General features: G+C 47.0%; 1 protein-coding gene across 1 annotated transcript; it reads right to left on the reverse strand.

Annotated features, from left to right (window-relative positions):
• Positions 1-2,407: 2,407 nt before the first annotated feature.
• Positions 2,408-14,216, reverse strand: LOC119394158 (insulin-like growth factor-binding protein complex acid labile subunit). The gene is made up of 3 exons (XM_037661418.2): positions 14,167-14,216; positions 8,600-9,800; positions 2,408-2,924 (listed from the first exon to the last, which is right to left on the reverse strand). The coding sequence occupies exons 2-3, from the start codon at positions 9,787-9,789 to the stop codon at positions 2,663-2,665; spliced, it is 1,452 nt and encodes a 483-aa protein (XP_037517346.1). The 5' UTR covers positions 9,790-9,800; positions 14,167-14,216; the 3' UTR covers positions 2,408-2,662.
• Positions 14,217-14,698: the final 482 nt, after the last annotated feature.

Raw genomic sequence — 14,698 nt, forward strand, 5'->3', positions numbered from 1 at the left:
CACACACTGATTAAGGTAAACAACCGTCTTCTTTGTCAGTTCTTGGTCTATAACGCCTAATATTAGCAGTATTGCCTCTAAGGAACTGGTGAACAAATCTCATGGAGAATCACAACAATCATATCTCCATTTGGTCAGCAATAACTCGCTAGTGGAATTCGTGCAAGTGTGTAACAGTTGACCAGCCGCAATGCGGATAGGTTGTAGCGCCGATAGATTGTACGTACATACTTGAGCATCGCTTATTAATGTTATTATTCCAATGGTAGTAAGTACAAATCTCAACTTCGTTCCGGTGTCGTAAGACGCTTATTTTTGCTTATTGTGCCAGAGGCTGCTTCTTAAAAAAAAACAAGAAAAGAAAACGTGTGCAGGAAATCTATAACTAGCCATACCAGGGGCGTAGCCAGGGGGGGGGGTTGGGGGGGTTCAAACCCCCCCCGAAATTTTTCAGTTTTGCTTGCGTATATACACGCGCACATAAAAACGCACGCACGAACATACATAAAGTATGGTTGAACCCCCCCCCCCAAAAAAAAAAATTCTGGCTATGCCCCTGAGCCATACATTTCAATTGCAAATTACTCCCATTAAAACGCTGTAAATGGCGCCTGCGCCGTAATTTCTGCCCGTACATTCTATAAAAAATTACACCAGTTTCTTCACTGAGGTCACACAACAAATGAAGATAAAGGAAAGAGTAGATGCAACACACATTGAAAACCGATGTCATACAAAAAAAAAGAACTTCAGGGAGATTATGTAGGCGGTTGTTGGCCGTTTAGTTACTGTCTTATCTGCTCGTTAGCTAACATCATGTGCAGGGTCAAGAAATAGACTTCACTTTAATTAGCAAGCCGACGTTGTAAAAACTGTAATTTTTTTTAGGCAGAAGTGTCATTCATTAATGTTTTAATAAACTCTGGGTTAAGTTTGACGTGACTAGGCACAATGGACTCCAGGAGTTGTGTTTTGATTCAAATATTACTAGAAAATGGTGTTAAAATAAGCGGGAAACATGAGGTTGTTAAACAGCAACCTTTACAGTTCTAACCTAATCTTAATTTACAATGAACTAGCATGTTGACTCACGAGACACCGTGAAAACAGAAGTGGAAACGAAACTCGGCGTTGTGTTTCAGATTTCAACTGGTGATTTCTATTCACATTCGAATGAGGTAAAATCGTCCAAAACTCTGCGACGTCACACTCGGGATTTCGTGTCACTGCCGTCTCTCTCACTCCTGTCATCTCACTGCTGTGTACCGCCTTGCCGGTGTAGTCACTTCTTTCCATGTCGCCGTTTTATCACGTGACCCTCGCAACACCCCTCTGATTCAAGCGTTGGTTCGGACTGGCTGGCAATCCGCACACTCAGCATTTAGCGCAGAATCTATGATAACAACACATAGAGGTACAAAAGACACAAGAGTTTTGTACTAGACTCGGTAACAACCTAAGAAAAAAAGTGACAGTTTCGCCGCAAGGACGAAGCAATGAATGCGATAGCAAGAAATTGGAATGTCACACGAAGAACGAAAAGCAGCTCGATACTTGCAGCGCGCCGCTGAAACACAAAGAAGGACGCCCGAAAAGAACGCAGAGGCATGCACAGGGCAAGTGCGAACTAATAGAAAGTTTGAGAATTGGGGCCCCAAGGAGCTTGGGGACCCAAGAAGCTTGCGAGTCGCCAGGGCGCATGCGCAGAACCCAAGCCACTCTTGGGCTCTTGCGCTCGCGTTGACCCGAGACGCAAAAATCGAAAACTAGCGTGGGGCCCCAAGGCGTCTTGGGTCACCAGCGAGAAGGCACAGACGCAACCCGGGCCACGGCGCAGTATGGCCCGCGTCTCGCATGATTTTAAATTTCGTCACGCGTGGCGCTCCGTGCGCTTGACCCAACGCAGCCTGCGTTGGCCCAATTCTCAAACTCTGCTGATCATCCGAACGCAAGAGCAGGCTACCCAACGCAGCTTGGGGGCCCAGCGTCTTGGGTCCCCACTTATCAAACTCTTTATTAAGTGTCCAGGTTGTTACGTCTTTCTGCTTGAGCAACGCGCTGCAACTGTTGACAATGGAGAATCAGATGCTCTTAGATATTTCTTTTTCTTTTAAACTGCGGCGCGCGGAGTGAGCCTCTGCGTCTCCTGCCACACGGGGGCGTCTGATGTAAGGCGTGCCCGGTGTTCTTTGTTGTGTTTTTTCCTTCCACATCACGAGTGGGTACAGAGAAGGGCACTTTATCGTGCGCATCTCAAGGGCTGTTTTCATATTGAAAGAAAATTAGGAGCGTTGCGTGATAGAAAACACGCTAAAGCTCCTCCGAGATTTGCCTACGACCGGTGGTAAATGGTGTATATAAATAGCCCGCCGTTAGTTCACCGGCGCATGCATGGGGCATGGTTGAGTTGTCAAATTTTTTTTCATTTTTTCTTAGGTTGCAATGACTATATAGCACCTGTGCCTTTCGTGTCTTTAATGTGGGACGTAATCGTAGATTCTGCGCCAAAACTAAGTCTCCTCTGAATGTTCAGGACACGCAATAACACAGTTCCTTTCGTCATTCCTCAGCAGTCCATAGTGACGTGATGCTGGAAGCTCGATTCCGACTCGCCTCTTCAGACACGAGTTCCGACTAGCGTAGTCCTCCGGTGCATGAGAGGCTACTCCTCGGCGCTGTACCCGAACCTCTGCTTCAAGCTGAGGTAGACGTGTGGCTTGGCGCGTATCTTGAAGTAAAGGAGCGTGGCGATGATGATAGCCAGCACGACGCTGACGGTGATGAGGAGACCCAGAGCTACGCGCATGGCGACGTTGATCTCCTGCCAGCCAGGGTGCTCCACGGCGACGCTCTCGGCGCACGGCATGTCGGCGCTGCTCAGCTTGGCGATCAGCCGGCCCTCCAGTTCCTTAGGGCTGCCACACCTGCCGGAGAAAGATACGGCAAACGTATTTTAGATGCGAAGCATCTTATGGAGTTCAATCCGGTGGTGGTGGTGGTGTGCGGCGTTACCACCCTTACTGCGCATGCGCAAGCCCTCTCCCCGTACCTCCCCTCCCAGTTTCCCGTCTCCACTTCCCCTATCCGCTCCCCTTTTCCCTTCTCCCTCTCCACTCCTCCTCCCCTCTTTCCCCTCTCCACTACCCTTTCCCCTCCCCCTCTGAAACGCGGGCTTGACATGCCAGAACGCTGCTTCGCATCGCCTCATGGTCCCCTTTAGCGGGAGAGGGTGTGAGTTTTTTATGGCATCTTTACACATTTTATTCTATTCTGTCTTCTATTCTCTGCACAAAATAACTTGCAAATAGACGGCTGCCTCTCCCGTAATCGAGAGTAGTACATGTAAGCATAAAATGGCTTCCCGCAAACCAGATTGGTTGAAGATGAAGAAGCCATGGTTTTAAAATTGGTGTAGTGCGTGTTCGCAAGGATACGCACCACCATATCACACCACGCTATGCAGTAAGGTTAAGGTCAGGGCCAGATGGTATATAATGCTGAAAAAATAAACCAGTCAACAGGATGACGGACAAAGAAGAGAAGTAGTACACACAATGACAGGACTATCAACTGTGCTTTATTAGCAAACACCATCTTCCAGGAAAACCAGGGGCGCATGCGCTCTTCAAGCAACAAAAAAATCGGCAGGTCCCACGTACCGTGGGAATCGATGTTATGCGAAGCCTGCGCGAGATGGTGACTTTGGCGTGATTTTTCTCATTGAGCGAAACGTTACGGAATGACGCTAGAGAAATATGGAAGTGGTATACGCACACTCATATGCTGAAGAGTCGCGTATGTATTATATAACCAGTTGTTTACAGTTGCGTAACGATGCCAACCGCAACATGGGTGTTACCAACAGCAGACGCGGTAAGCTGATATGTTGTGCTTATATTCTTCAATACTGGATAGCGCTGATCCGAGCAGGACAAAGAAGGAACACAGATGCACAGGACAGGCGTTACTCGCAACTAAGCTTCATTCAGGAAAGCTTCCCTAGATATGTACACAGCCGAGTGGCACGCGCAGGCACACTGCACGTACGCTACAGTCACAGTTACAGATGTTATGCTTATACTTGTCCGCTATGACGGAGAACGCACGCACGTTTCACGAACCCGTCTGTATGTGTAGAAGGGGTTCTTGACACTTCTTGAACAAGGTCATCATCACAGTGATCAGTGAGCTCCAGCAGCTGGACCGGACTTGTTAATCGGATCCGTTCGTGATCGCGGCTATGAGGAGTCTAAGTGTAGTGTAGGGTGAGGTATAGTGCAGCCGGCGGAAATCCTGTATGCCTCTTACGATGAAACAATCTATGATGCCTCCGGCAGCGAGGTACTTTGATGCCCTCTCCACATCCAAGCTGTCTTTCACGCAGTATAAGGACCGAGCGTTGTTGAGTCTCGATAAATTGATGTTGAAGTCACCGGTAATGATGAGAGGCCTGGTTCTCTGCATATTTATTGTAGGAAACATTGACCCCGCTTTCTGCGTAATCCACGTGGTCCGCGGACCACGTGGGCGAGTGCATGGTAGTTGAGCATCTTCTAGGGGTGTTCTGTCTTCAGCCTCCTCACTTTCCCTGCGTCCGCCGCGGTGGTGTAGCGGTTAAGGTGCTCGGCTGCTGACCCGAAGGTCGTGGGTTCGATCCCGGCCGCGGCGGTCGCATTTCGATGGAGGCAAAATGCTAGATGCCCGTGTACTGTGTGATCTCTGCATATTAAACAATACCCAATGGTAAAAATTTCCGGAGACCTTCGCTACGGCGTCCCTCATAATCACATCGTCGTTTTGGGACATAAAACCCCCACAATTATTATTATTCTTATTATCACTTTCCTTGCATGTCAATGTGTGTGTTCGCGGTTACTGTGTTGGTTGCGACTCTTTATCACTTGTGGCACATACCCGCATAACGTTAACTCTGGTTTACGGGTATGTGCCGCATGTGACTGAGAGAAAGGGTTTCATGACGCAGGCGACAGGTATTTTGCGTTATTCATGTCATGACCAGTGAATCGTGTTCGTCATACACTGATCCCCTGCTATGCCAATTTTGGTATATTACATTTTATGGGGACGAACAGGAGAGTGCCCAGACGTAGGCGGCTAGATAGATAGATAGATAGATAGATAGATAGATAGATAGATAGATAGATAGATAGATAGATAGATAGATAGATAGATAGATAGATAGAAACGGCCAAAGTGCCTGAGGTTCGCTAAGAAATGCTTCGCACTTAAAACAAAGGGCTACTTGAAAACCGAGATGGTAACACTAAAGTGATAGGAATCCACATTCGTTCTGCATCAAAGAAATGGATGTAGTATTGACACAATTGTCACCATGCATGTTGTCGTTGATATGATATGATTCAAGAATTTCACGTTCCACCTTGCCCCCGCTTCTACCAAGAACCCTAACATTAGATAATAGCGGAACGCATCCACAGTTCCAACGATGGTTCGCCCACAGTTCCAGTCGTTCTGTTTGCCACTTCTCTCCTTTGTCCGCCGTCCTCTTCACTGGTTTATTCTTTCAACCATACCATGCAACGGTCCACATGGACGCCATTGTTTACTCTATCAAGGTTGGACTTTGACTAGCGTATTCGGCTACGAGGCCACGCAGACCTGAGCGTCCGCAGGCCGGACGCTGGCGTGCCGCACTAAGCGTGGCGCCATCTCTCGCATAGAGTTTCCTACAATACTTACTAGAGGGAACTCTGGCGCTAGTGTCTATGGGAGCTGCAACGCATGACGCTTCAGCCAGCATGGGAATGATGGGTAGTACACAAATTTGTCTAAACTTCGTACTTTCGGCTCCGTTTGGCTCCGCGTCGGCTGCATCTGCTTTGTCGCAAAACGAAGTTCAGCAAAAGTCAGCAGTTTCACTTCACCACTTTAACTTCTTTAGGCTCAGCGATTCAAACCTGGTCACGAGGTTCACAACGGTCTATTCTTTTATCCGAAACAAACGCCAAAACACAGCAATAAACAAAGCCACAAGTACGTTTCAAGCCGCAAGCACGAAGACTAGGCAAATTTGTGTACTACCCATCATTCCCATGGTAGCTGAACGATCGCAGCGCCAGAGTCCCCTCTAGTTAATTTTAGGAAACTCTATGATCTCTCGAAGGTGGTGGAAAAACCCGCGCCGCGAACCTCTCATCGAATTGTTGCCTGGATGTTCTTTTTGTTCTCGTAACGATACCCGGATATTCTTGTTTGAATGCCCGGATAACGGCTCTGACTTGACGCGAGGTCACGTGAAGATAGCTGACAATGGAAGCTAAAAGCACTTCCTGTTAAATCGTCCTAGTTGTGAGCTCTTCATATTTTACGTGCGGAGCACTTTAGCGGCCCGGCCTCCCGTATGCTGTCGTATGATGTCATCGTATGCTGTCGTAGCTTAGCGTAACGCAGGCAAAACCACGAATAGCACAGCCATCTGTAGCATATCGAGCGCGCGCTCGCGCCAGGGAGTATTCTTCTTCCTATCGTTCTTCGAGCTCCTTGCTCTTGTTCTTCGAGCTGCACATGGCAGCCAGCTTCCAAGAAATATTTTATAGAGCTGCGAATCCTTTTACATGTTTAGATAAGTGAACAATGCTCGTCGATTCACGAATGTTGTCGTATGCTGTCGTCGCTTGGCGTAACGCAGGCAAAACCACGTATAAAAAAAAGAAAAAAAAAGAGGAAGCAAGCGAGAAATAGAAAGAGAGAGAGAAAGAAAGGGAGAAATAGGAAGAAAAATAGAAATAGCAAGAAAGAGAAAGAAATAGATAACGAGAGTGGACGAAATAAATAGGAATAAAGAGAGAAAAGAAAGAAAAAAAAAGCGGGAAAGAGAAAAAGAGAGCATGAAAAAAAAAAAGAGAAAACCGAAGAGAAACAAAGAAGGCTGCCCAGCTCCGCACTTGCTTCAGGCTTGACACCCCTATGCGAAGCTGCCTTAAATTTAAGAATGTTGAGTGACGTTACTCGAAGTGATGCCAAACCATTGTCAAAGCTTGTGATGCACAAAAGGCCAAAAGTTTATTAGCCTAGACGCTCTTCAAACCGCTACATCAACTCATTTTCTGAAAAGAGAACTTAATAGATCGTGCAAGAGAATGTACATCAGCACACCACCACTGTACCTTGATAAGCGCTTTAGTATGTGTGGTCTCTTGGGACATGCATTTGTTTGGGTCAGAAGAAAGAGGAGAAACTTCCGGCGTCCTTAGTAAAAGCTTTTCATAGCCCTTTTCCTTATAAAACTACAAAAGTTTCATACGTCTCTTTGTGGCACCAAAATTCAATAGGCTAATAACTACAATTTTTACGTGTGGAGGACCCCCTGTTCTACTCAGATAGCATTATACTGGCTGAGTGAAAAAAAAAAAAAAACGCCAGGCCTGCGCGCAGCACAGTCACAGCGAAAGCCGGAAGAGCGGCCTTTGTAAAGCCCGTTCTAAACTCTTTTGGGGAAACTAATACAAGTACACATGCAAGGTATCCCCTACGCCACAAATCATAATTATTGTGAAGTAGGGAAGCACCCACTATGCCATTATTCTTCTATGCGGATAAGCCAGGTACCCGGTAAACATCTGTAAGGGTTCCTTCCCGTCTCGCAGCACGTTTAGCCACTTTGCTGAAGGCATAAATCCAGGATGCCCTAGCTGTGAGGCGGATAATTGCACACTCGCTCATATGCTCTGGCAGTGCCCGGCGTTACTTAGCGCAAAGTTCAGCACAGAAGAGGACTGGGAGAGGGCTCTTAAAAGCCGCGAGCTCTCAGTTCAGCTGTCGGCAGTCCAGGAGGCCTGCGAACGGGCGGAGGGCCACGGTCTTCCAGTACCGGCGTGGGCGCGGCCAGCAACTGCGGCGGACCCCCCTTCGGGGGTTGTCTGATCGGGGTTCTCCAGGACCAAATAAAGTTCATTTCATTATCATCATCATCATCATCATCATCACCATGTGCTCTTTGTTGGTGGTGCATGTGGCCGACGACGATGAAGAATTATGGATGAGCACTTTGTAGTGGGTGGGAAGCTTTAAACCACACACACTCGTTGCGCAGTTGGCATTGTGTGACGCCTGGTTGGTATTTTACTCTTCTTCCACGCTATATTACACATGTCAACGGGATTCCTTGCCCGACATGACGCCTGTACAGGGTCTTTTCGTAGGTGAGTTTCAAGCGCCAGAATAGCTCTGTGGTACAATACTCGACGGCCACGCGGAGGGCCCGGGTTCAAATCCGATCCGATCCTGGATATTTTTTTTTATTTCATTTCTTATTATTTCGCGTGATAGTGCTTACGGACACCGGCGGCGCCGGCGGACGACTACTCTACTGCTGTTGTGATCTGATAAAAGCTTTCGCTGTAAACAAAAAAAAAGCACGGGATAGCGCTGTTTCACGATGTCACCCGAGAAGCCCGTGTTACTCAACGTGTTCGACGTCGCAACGGCTGTAGAAATGGAGACTGCTATACATTGAACCGATTAAAGGTTGCCAACACGTATTGTCCGTACGCCATCACAGGGAACGAGCCATACGGCTCTGCGCGAAAGTGGAGTGAGAAGAGAACGAATATCTCACCTCAGCTTCGCGTCGATGACGTCTCTTTTCACGACGTGCGGCATCCATTCGAGCTTGCAGTCGCACTTCCAGTCGTTCTCGGCGAAGTCCACCTTGGTGACGTACTCCCAGCGCAGAAGGGTCGCAGGCAGGGTCTTCAGCCCCGTCTGGCGAGCGTAAAACTCGTCCAGGTCAATCTTAGCGTCAGAGTCGTTGTAGGTGAACGCCCTCCTGTCGATGATCGACAGCCTGTGACAGAAGCTTAAATCTATGCTCTTGAGACTCGTGACGTCACTGAACGCGTGGGCCTCGATGGTCGTCAGGTCGACCATGTACTTCAGAAAGAGACTCCTCAGGGACGTTAGGTTGTAAAAACTGTAAGGTTTGATGGCCGTGATGGGATTTCTGCTCAGATCGAGATGACGCAGCAAGCTGAGCCGGTGGAGGCCTTTGAACGGAACCTCTTCAAACCCGTTTCCGCTGAGGTCGAGCCACTTGAGGTTGGTCAGGCCGTCGAAGTCGGTTTGCCTGAGCTCCTTGAGAGCGGTGCTCTGAAGGATCAACTTGTTCAGCGAGGTGAGCTGCGCGAGCGCGTTGCCGTTGAATTCTGCGAGGCTGTTATAGGCCAGGTTCAGCTCGGTGAGGTTGCCGAGATGGTCGAAGATCCTAGGATACAGCGTCGTCAATCTGTTGTGGCTGAGGTCGAGGGACTGGAGCTTCCCGAGATGAGAGAAGACCTCTTCCTCGAGAGACGCGAGGCGATTGTGGGACAGTGTGAGTCGGTTCAGTTCGCCGAACATCTGCAAGGCCGTGAATGCGATGAACTGTATATGGTTATGGGACAAGTCGAGCACGTGAACGCCAGGCGCCGTGTAGAAATAAGTGTCCAACACGCTCTTGAGGTCGTTTCCTGCCAGGTTGATCTCGATGACGTGGTTGGGTACGGCTACCCTGTTCAGAGAGGCGATGTGCTTGTAGGAGCAGTCGATTGTTTTTGGCACGGCTTCAGTGTAGCAGCCACAACTGTGAAGCCGACATAGATCTGTCGGAGTGGTTATTGGAAGATCAGGCCGAATGGTGTCGTTCGTTCTGTGAGCTTCAGCTTGGACTTGGCTGCCGTTACTAGAGAAGAAACCAATGGGCGAGCTGCACCTTACACTGCTGACAAACAGTGTTAGCAGCAGCACTGTATATGTTCTTTGGGGAACCATGATGAGGATGCCTGCATAAAAGAAAATTGCACTTGTTTGTTTCAATGGGCTTTAAATTCATTAACGATTAACAAAGTGGCTATGAGGGCCTCTCTGTGGTTTGCTCCGGCTTATTTCTAACAAACCTAGGTTTTTTTAACAGACATTCCATGTGCTGTGCACAAGTGCTCTTGCCTTGTGCCACCGTCGGATTGCGGTCATCGTGACGAGAATCAAACCCGCAACCCCTTACAAAGCAATAATACAAAATGGCCAGGTACGGCCTTGTTACAGAAAGTAAATACAAAAGTGTGCAGGGATATTACCTGTCAACTGTCTCATATATAGTAAATAATATACTGTCTGGCTGTTTCTCTTGTGACATTACGGATATATCAGAAAACTATGCTGCAGGCAACAGCATGCCTGATATCAAGTAACTGGATTATTCATTCATTGATTCATTCATGTTCACGCTCGCTTGTAAAGATTGTTTGAGGCTGCCAACACGGTACTGCAGAATTGCGCTTAAATGTTCTATATTGCTCTCAATTGCTGTAAACGCCAAAAGGAGCAAACGGCGTTAAACATAAAAAATTGCTGCGGAAACTTCCTACTGGATAACAGTCAAATAGCGCGTAGGTATTATTTGTAACTGTATGACTTACCTAACGTATTGGCAACTGTAGCCGACATCATCCATCATTTAGCCAATACCAACCGACATCAGCCATAATTTGGCTTTTGTGTTATGCTTACTTTTTGAGACAACTGCACTGTCCTGTTATGTAAATGTAGCATATAGCCACTTTTTTGCGGCAACTACGGTGACATACTTTTCTTTATGCGCCGACTGTTTTCTGACAACTATTTCACGCTGTGATACACGTAGACATGCACGCTTTTCCACAGAGACCTAGCCAAAGAATGTCTAAGCATTAAAATTGCACGGAGGATGACACATCGACTCTCACAGTTTACAGTCATGTAGAGTTGGAGTACTCGAACGCTGTTAATAACTGCTCACTATATTAAAGCGTTACATTGATGGCTCACTACGGTGGCTACATCCTGAATCAAAGCCAAATCATGAAGACCTCTAGCGAAATGCGTGACGCAGTCGTGGCGTATCGTTAACCAGCTGAAAGAATTTCAATCACACTTCCTCTTTTGCCATTCGCGTACGTAATAGTAAGCGCAAACAGCGTTCCTGGCGCGCCTATCTTGACCGTTACATGTGGGATTCTAAGAATCTCTGTAGCGATAAGCCTAGGCAAAGGTAAATTCCGAATGACAGAACTTCCTGAATCATACTTGAAGGACGCGCTGGTCGAGCCTTATCGCAGGGAGAATGAGGCGAGAAGCGATGCTTGCCACACACGGACGAAAGGCCCCAAGATAACCTTGGCAGTAAAAACGTCATCTGCACGTCCTACCTTCTTCCGAACCTGGTAGCCAAGCCTGGAAGCAGCCGCACACTGACTTCGAACAAGTTAGACGCGGATTCAGATACACATGCAGAAAAGAAAAGCGATGACGAATGCCGCTCCCACAACCACTACAAACAACGAGCGGAAGCGTTAGACTGTCGAAACCGGATATTGTATTATAATGGCTGTTGTAAATATTGACGTGAACAGCGCGTGTAATACACAAGGACGAAGAAACGACGAGTCCTCGTCGTTTCTTCGTCCTTGTGTATTACACGCGCTGTTCACGTCAATATGGAATACCAACTAGCCCGGTCACACACCTTGCTGTTGTAAATATCACTGCTCGGCACGAGCTCCTAGGTTGAACTCCCTGCTGTACGGTGATAGTATTCCCATACTGCGAATAGGTAGGAGTGACCGACAGCCAACATCTAAGCACAGCTACAAAAACCTGCTGTGATCGAACTTACTCCGCAGCCTAAACTACATCATCTTTAATAGTCCAGCGACAGCTTCGATATCAAGAGTATATATGCGTTATTGCATTGTCACCGGTTGCTGCACTCTGATGTTTGTCCTTTTCAAGTTGAGCTTTAGTTACATTCTCCTTATAGCACCAAGTCTAGAGAATGTCTATGACTCGGCTAGTTGGTAAGCCACTGTGAAATTCAAGTCTGAGGAGTACAGAAACTCACAGCCTCGCGATTAGACGTGACTGTATTGATAGAACTGCTGATCTTATCTCATAGCCCTACGCTTGGACGACCAGAAGCAGCATTGTAAGCATAACTCAGAACAACCTGTAACGAAAATCAAAATAAATACAGGCCAAGTGAACCCTTGTAATGGCAAAAGTAACAGTCAGCATTGGCTGTACTGACGGCAAGGATTGACAGCTGGGCTACCAAAACCACCTCTTCCTATAAAGACAATACGTACAAATTATCGTTACAAATGTCAATGGAAAGTATAAAGAGTGAAATCTTCAATCGCTACGTAGTTAATCTTAATTGTGGGTACACGTTGCAATTGTCGAAATGAAATCAGCCAGTGCTCATATCATTTAGTTTTACTTGTCCTCCCAGTAATACGACTACTACATCTTATGTGTTCACCCCCAATAAATCCGCCGGAAGTACCTTGAGCTCAGAGTAATATTTTTCCAAACAGCGTACCAACTACGGCATGAAACGTTAATGTATACGGTAAAGTACTTTTGGGTCGATACCAATGAAGCTCTGCTACATTTAGGATATCGGCTAAATAACTACGCTTTTGAAACGCCTTCCGTGAACACCGGCAACATTAATCTAAAGTCATGAAGCAAGAAATGTATTATAGCCCGTAATACTTATACAGTCTACGTGTTACCGTGAAGTCAGCATGGGTATTTATTGCAAAGAGATATAGTGATAATTAGGTCTTGTTTAGGAACCCTTGTTTTTGATAATAATGAGAACTAACAGACAATAATGCCAAGGAAAGTATAGGGGATGTTTTTTTAGTAATAAATGTAAGGTAATTGTGAAGAAAGAAAAGTGGACGAAAAGATAGTTTGCCGCGGGCAGGGACCGAACCTGCGACCTTCGAATAACGCGTCCGATGCTCTACCAACTGAGCTACCGCGGCGGCCATCCCCCCGTCCACTTTATAGGGTATATGTGTGCATTTAAACGTGGGAGCGTCAGTCAGCGCCGCCAGTAGCCATGACGGCGAGTGTGGAACACTCTTTTTTCTGCCTGTTGGCGTCACGTAGCACGTGAACTTATTACGAGCTGGAAGCTGACCAATAATCCCTCGCATACTACCTGAAGGCACTAAGTCTGCCAAAACGAGACCCTCGCTATGAATGAAGGAAAGAAGTTTTTGATAAGCTACTTAAATAAAGAAACCAAACGCGGTGCCGTTACAGATACTGCAGCTGTGAGAGGAGTCGTGCGGCCATCTCTAATCATCATTTCAAAAGAAAATTAATAGTTGCAATAGTGCTGCCAAATTATTTCTTTCTGGTCTACGCAGAAACAGCAGCACTGTTGAATGATGAGGGGCATTATCAGCCCTTCCATGAGAAAAAAAAACAAAACAAAAAGGTTCTACCGTTCTATTGTCCAGTCGCCACTGAGTGACTATGTATCTCTTCTTCGCACAAACACGGGGTGACTCACCGAGCACCGTATCAACACTGTTGCCTAAATAGCTATGCCGGGCATACACGCACAGGCTGGTAGCTAATACATAAAATAGCGTAACTGCAATAGTATTTTGCCGAACGACGATGAGTATCATGCGTGTACCTTGCAAAAAAACGCCTCAGTTTCTCCTGATCCCTTTCTTAATTCATACGCGAGCAAATAAGCTACATTTTGTCGAAAAGTTCATCAATACTAAATAAAATGTTCTTGCAATGAAGCCATGTTTAAATAAGTACCTCGCCATAGTCTTCGATTTATTATTTGGCTCCTACATAACATAAAAACCACCTACGTTTCCTAATTTATTCAGCCTTAATCCTTAAAAAGAAAGCTTCGCATTCGGGCCCTTTCTGTAGTTTTTAATAGAAGCCTGGCTGATTATCTTGTTTTGGTTTCTATATAGTGTTCATTTATAACTCAATCAAACAAAACTTGTCATAGTTGGGTGGGTGGGACAGTAGTATGTCTGCCGCGATAATGCCGCTTGTATCACAACACAATCAGACAAATGCTCAATAAACAGGTTACAACAAAATTTAATGACCTCGTCTCTAATAGTCACCGGGCAAAAAATGTGACAAGTATGAATAGGATGTTCCCGTACGGTTACTGAGCTATGAGGTAAGACCTTATCTAAATTAACTTGGAAATACTACCGGAAATTTGACTGCGGACATCCTCCAGACGTGGTGGTTCGGTCCTGCTTGAGGACCGAGCCATTTTTACTTCGTAGTCTGCGTTAAAGGCGACAGAAACAAGGTATGCACTCTTACCTGAAGCAGGAACGGTCGCAACTGCTAAGACTAGCAGAGACTGGCCCGAAGGCGTTGGCCTCCAGAGTCCGCGATAACGGCGCGAGACTCGCGATCTTTGTCTCTCTACGTAGATACGGGCTGCTCTGGACAAGGCGAAGCCGTTGCCATGACGACAGCCTAGATAAGCTGCTCTCTCTCTCTCTCTCTCTCCTCTGTCTCTAGGCTGCAACGTTGCTGTACGTGAATGCTGGCGTGGGAACTGGGAGACAGGGGAAGCAGGTGGCGTTCTATTCGTCCCACTCAGATGCGAGGGCCCTTCGACCTCGTGGTTCTATTTTGACGACTAATCGGCACACAACCGGAGCGTCGATAAGCAGCGGCGATCGCTTCTTCATAGAACCCTTCCGCCCAAGCCACCGGCCTTATGTGCTGATGGGGTTCGTGTATGTAGGGGTAACGCGATACTGGCGGGAGAGTATACGGCCGGATGGCGCCGGACGGAGGAGGCTCGTGCGAGAGACCTGCAAGCGAAGCAACGCAGGTGTGTAGA

This window comes from Rhipicephalus sanguineus, chromosome 5 (assembly GCF_013339695.2).
Source record: "Rhipicephalus sanguineus isolate Rsan-2018 chromosome 5, BIME_Rsan_1.4, whole genome shotgun sequence".
Classification (NCBI taxonomy): Eukaryota; Metazoa; Arthropoda; class Arachnida; order Ixodida; family Ixodidae; genus Rhipicephalus; species Rhipicephalus sanguineus.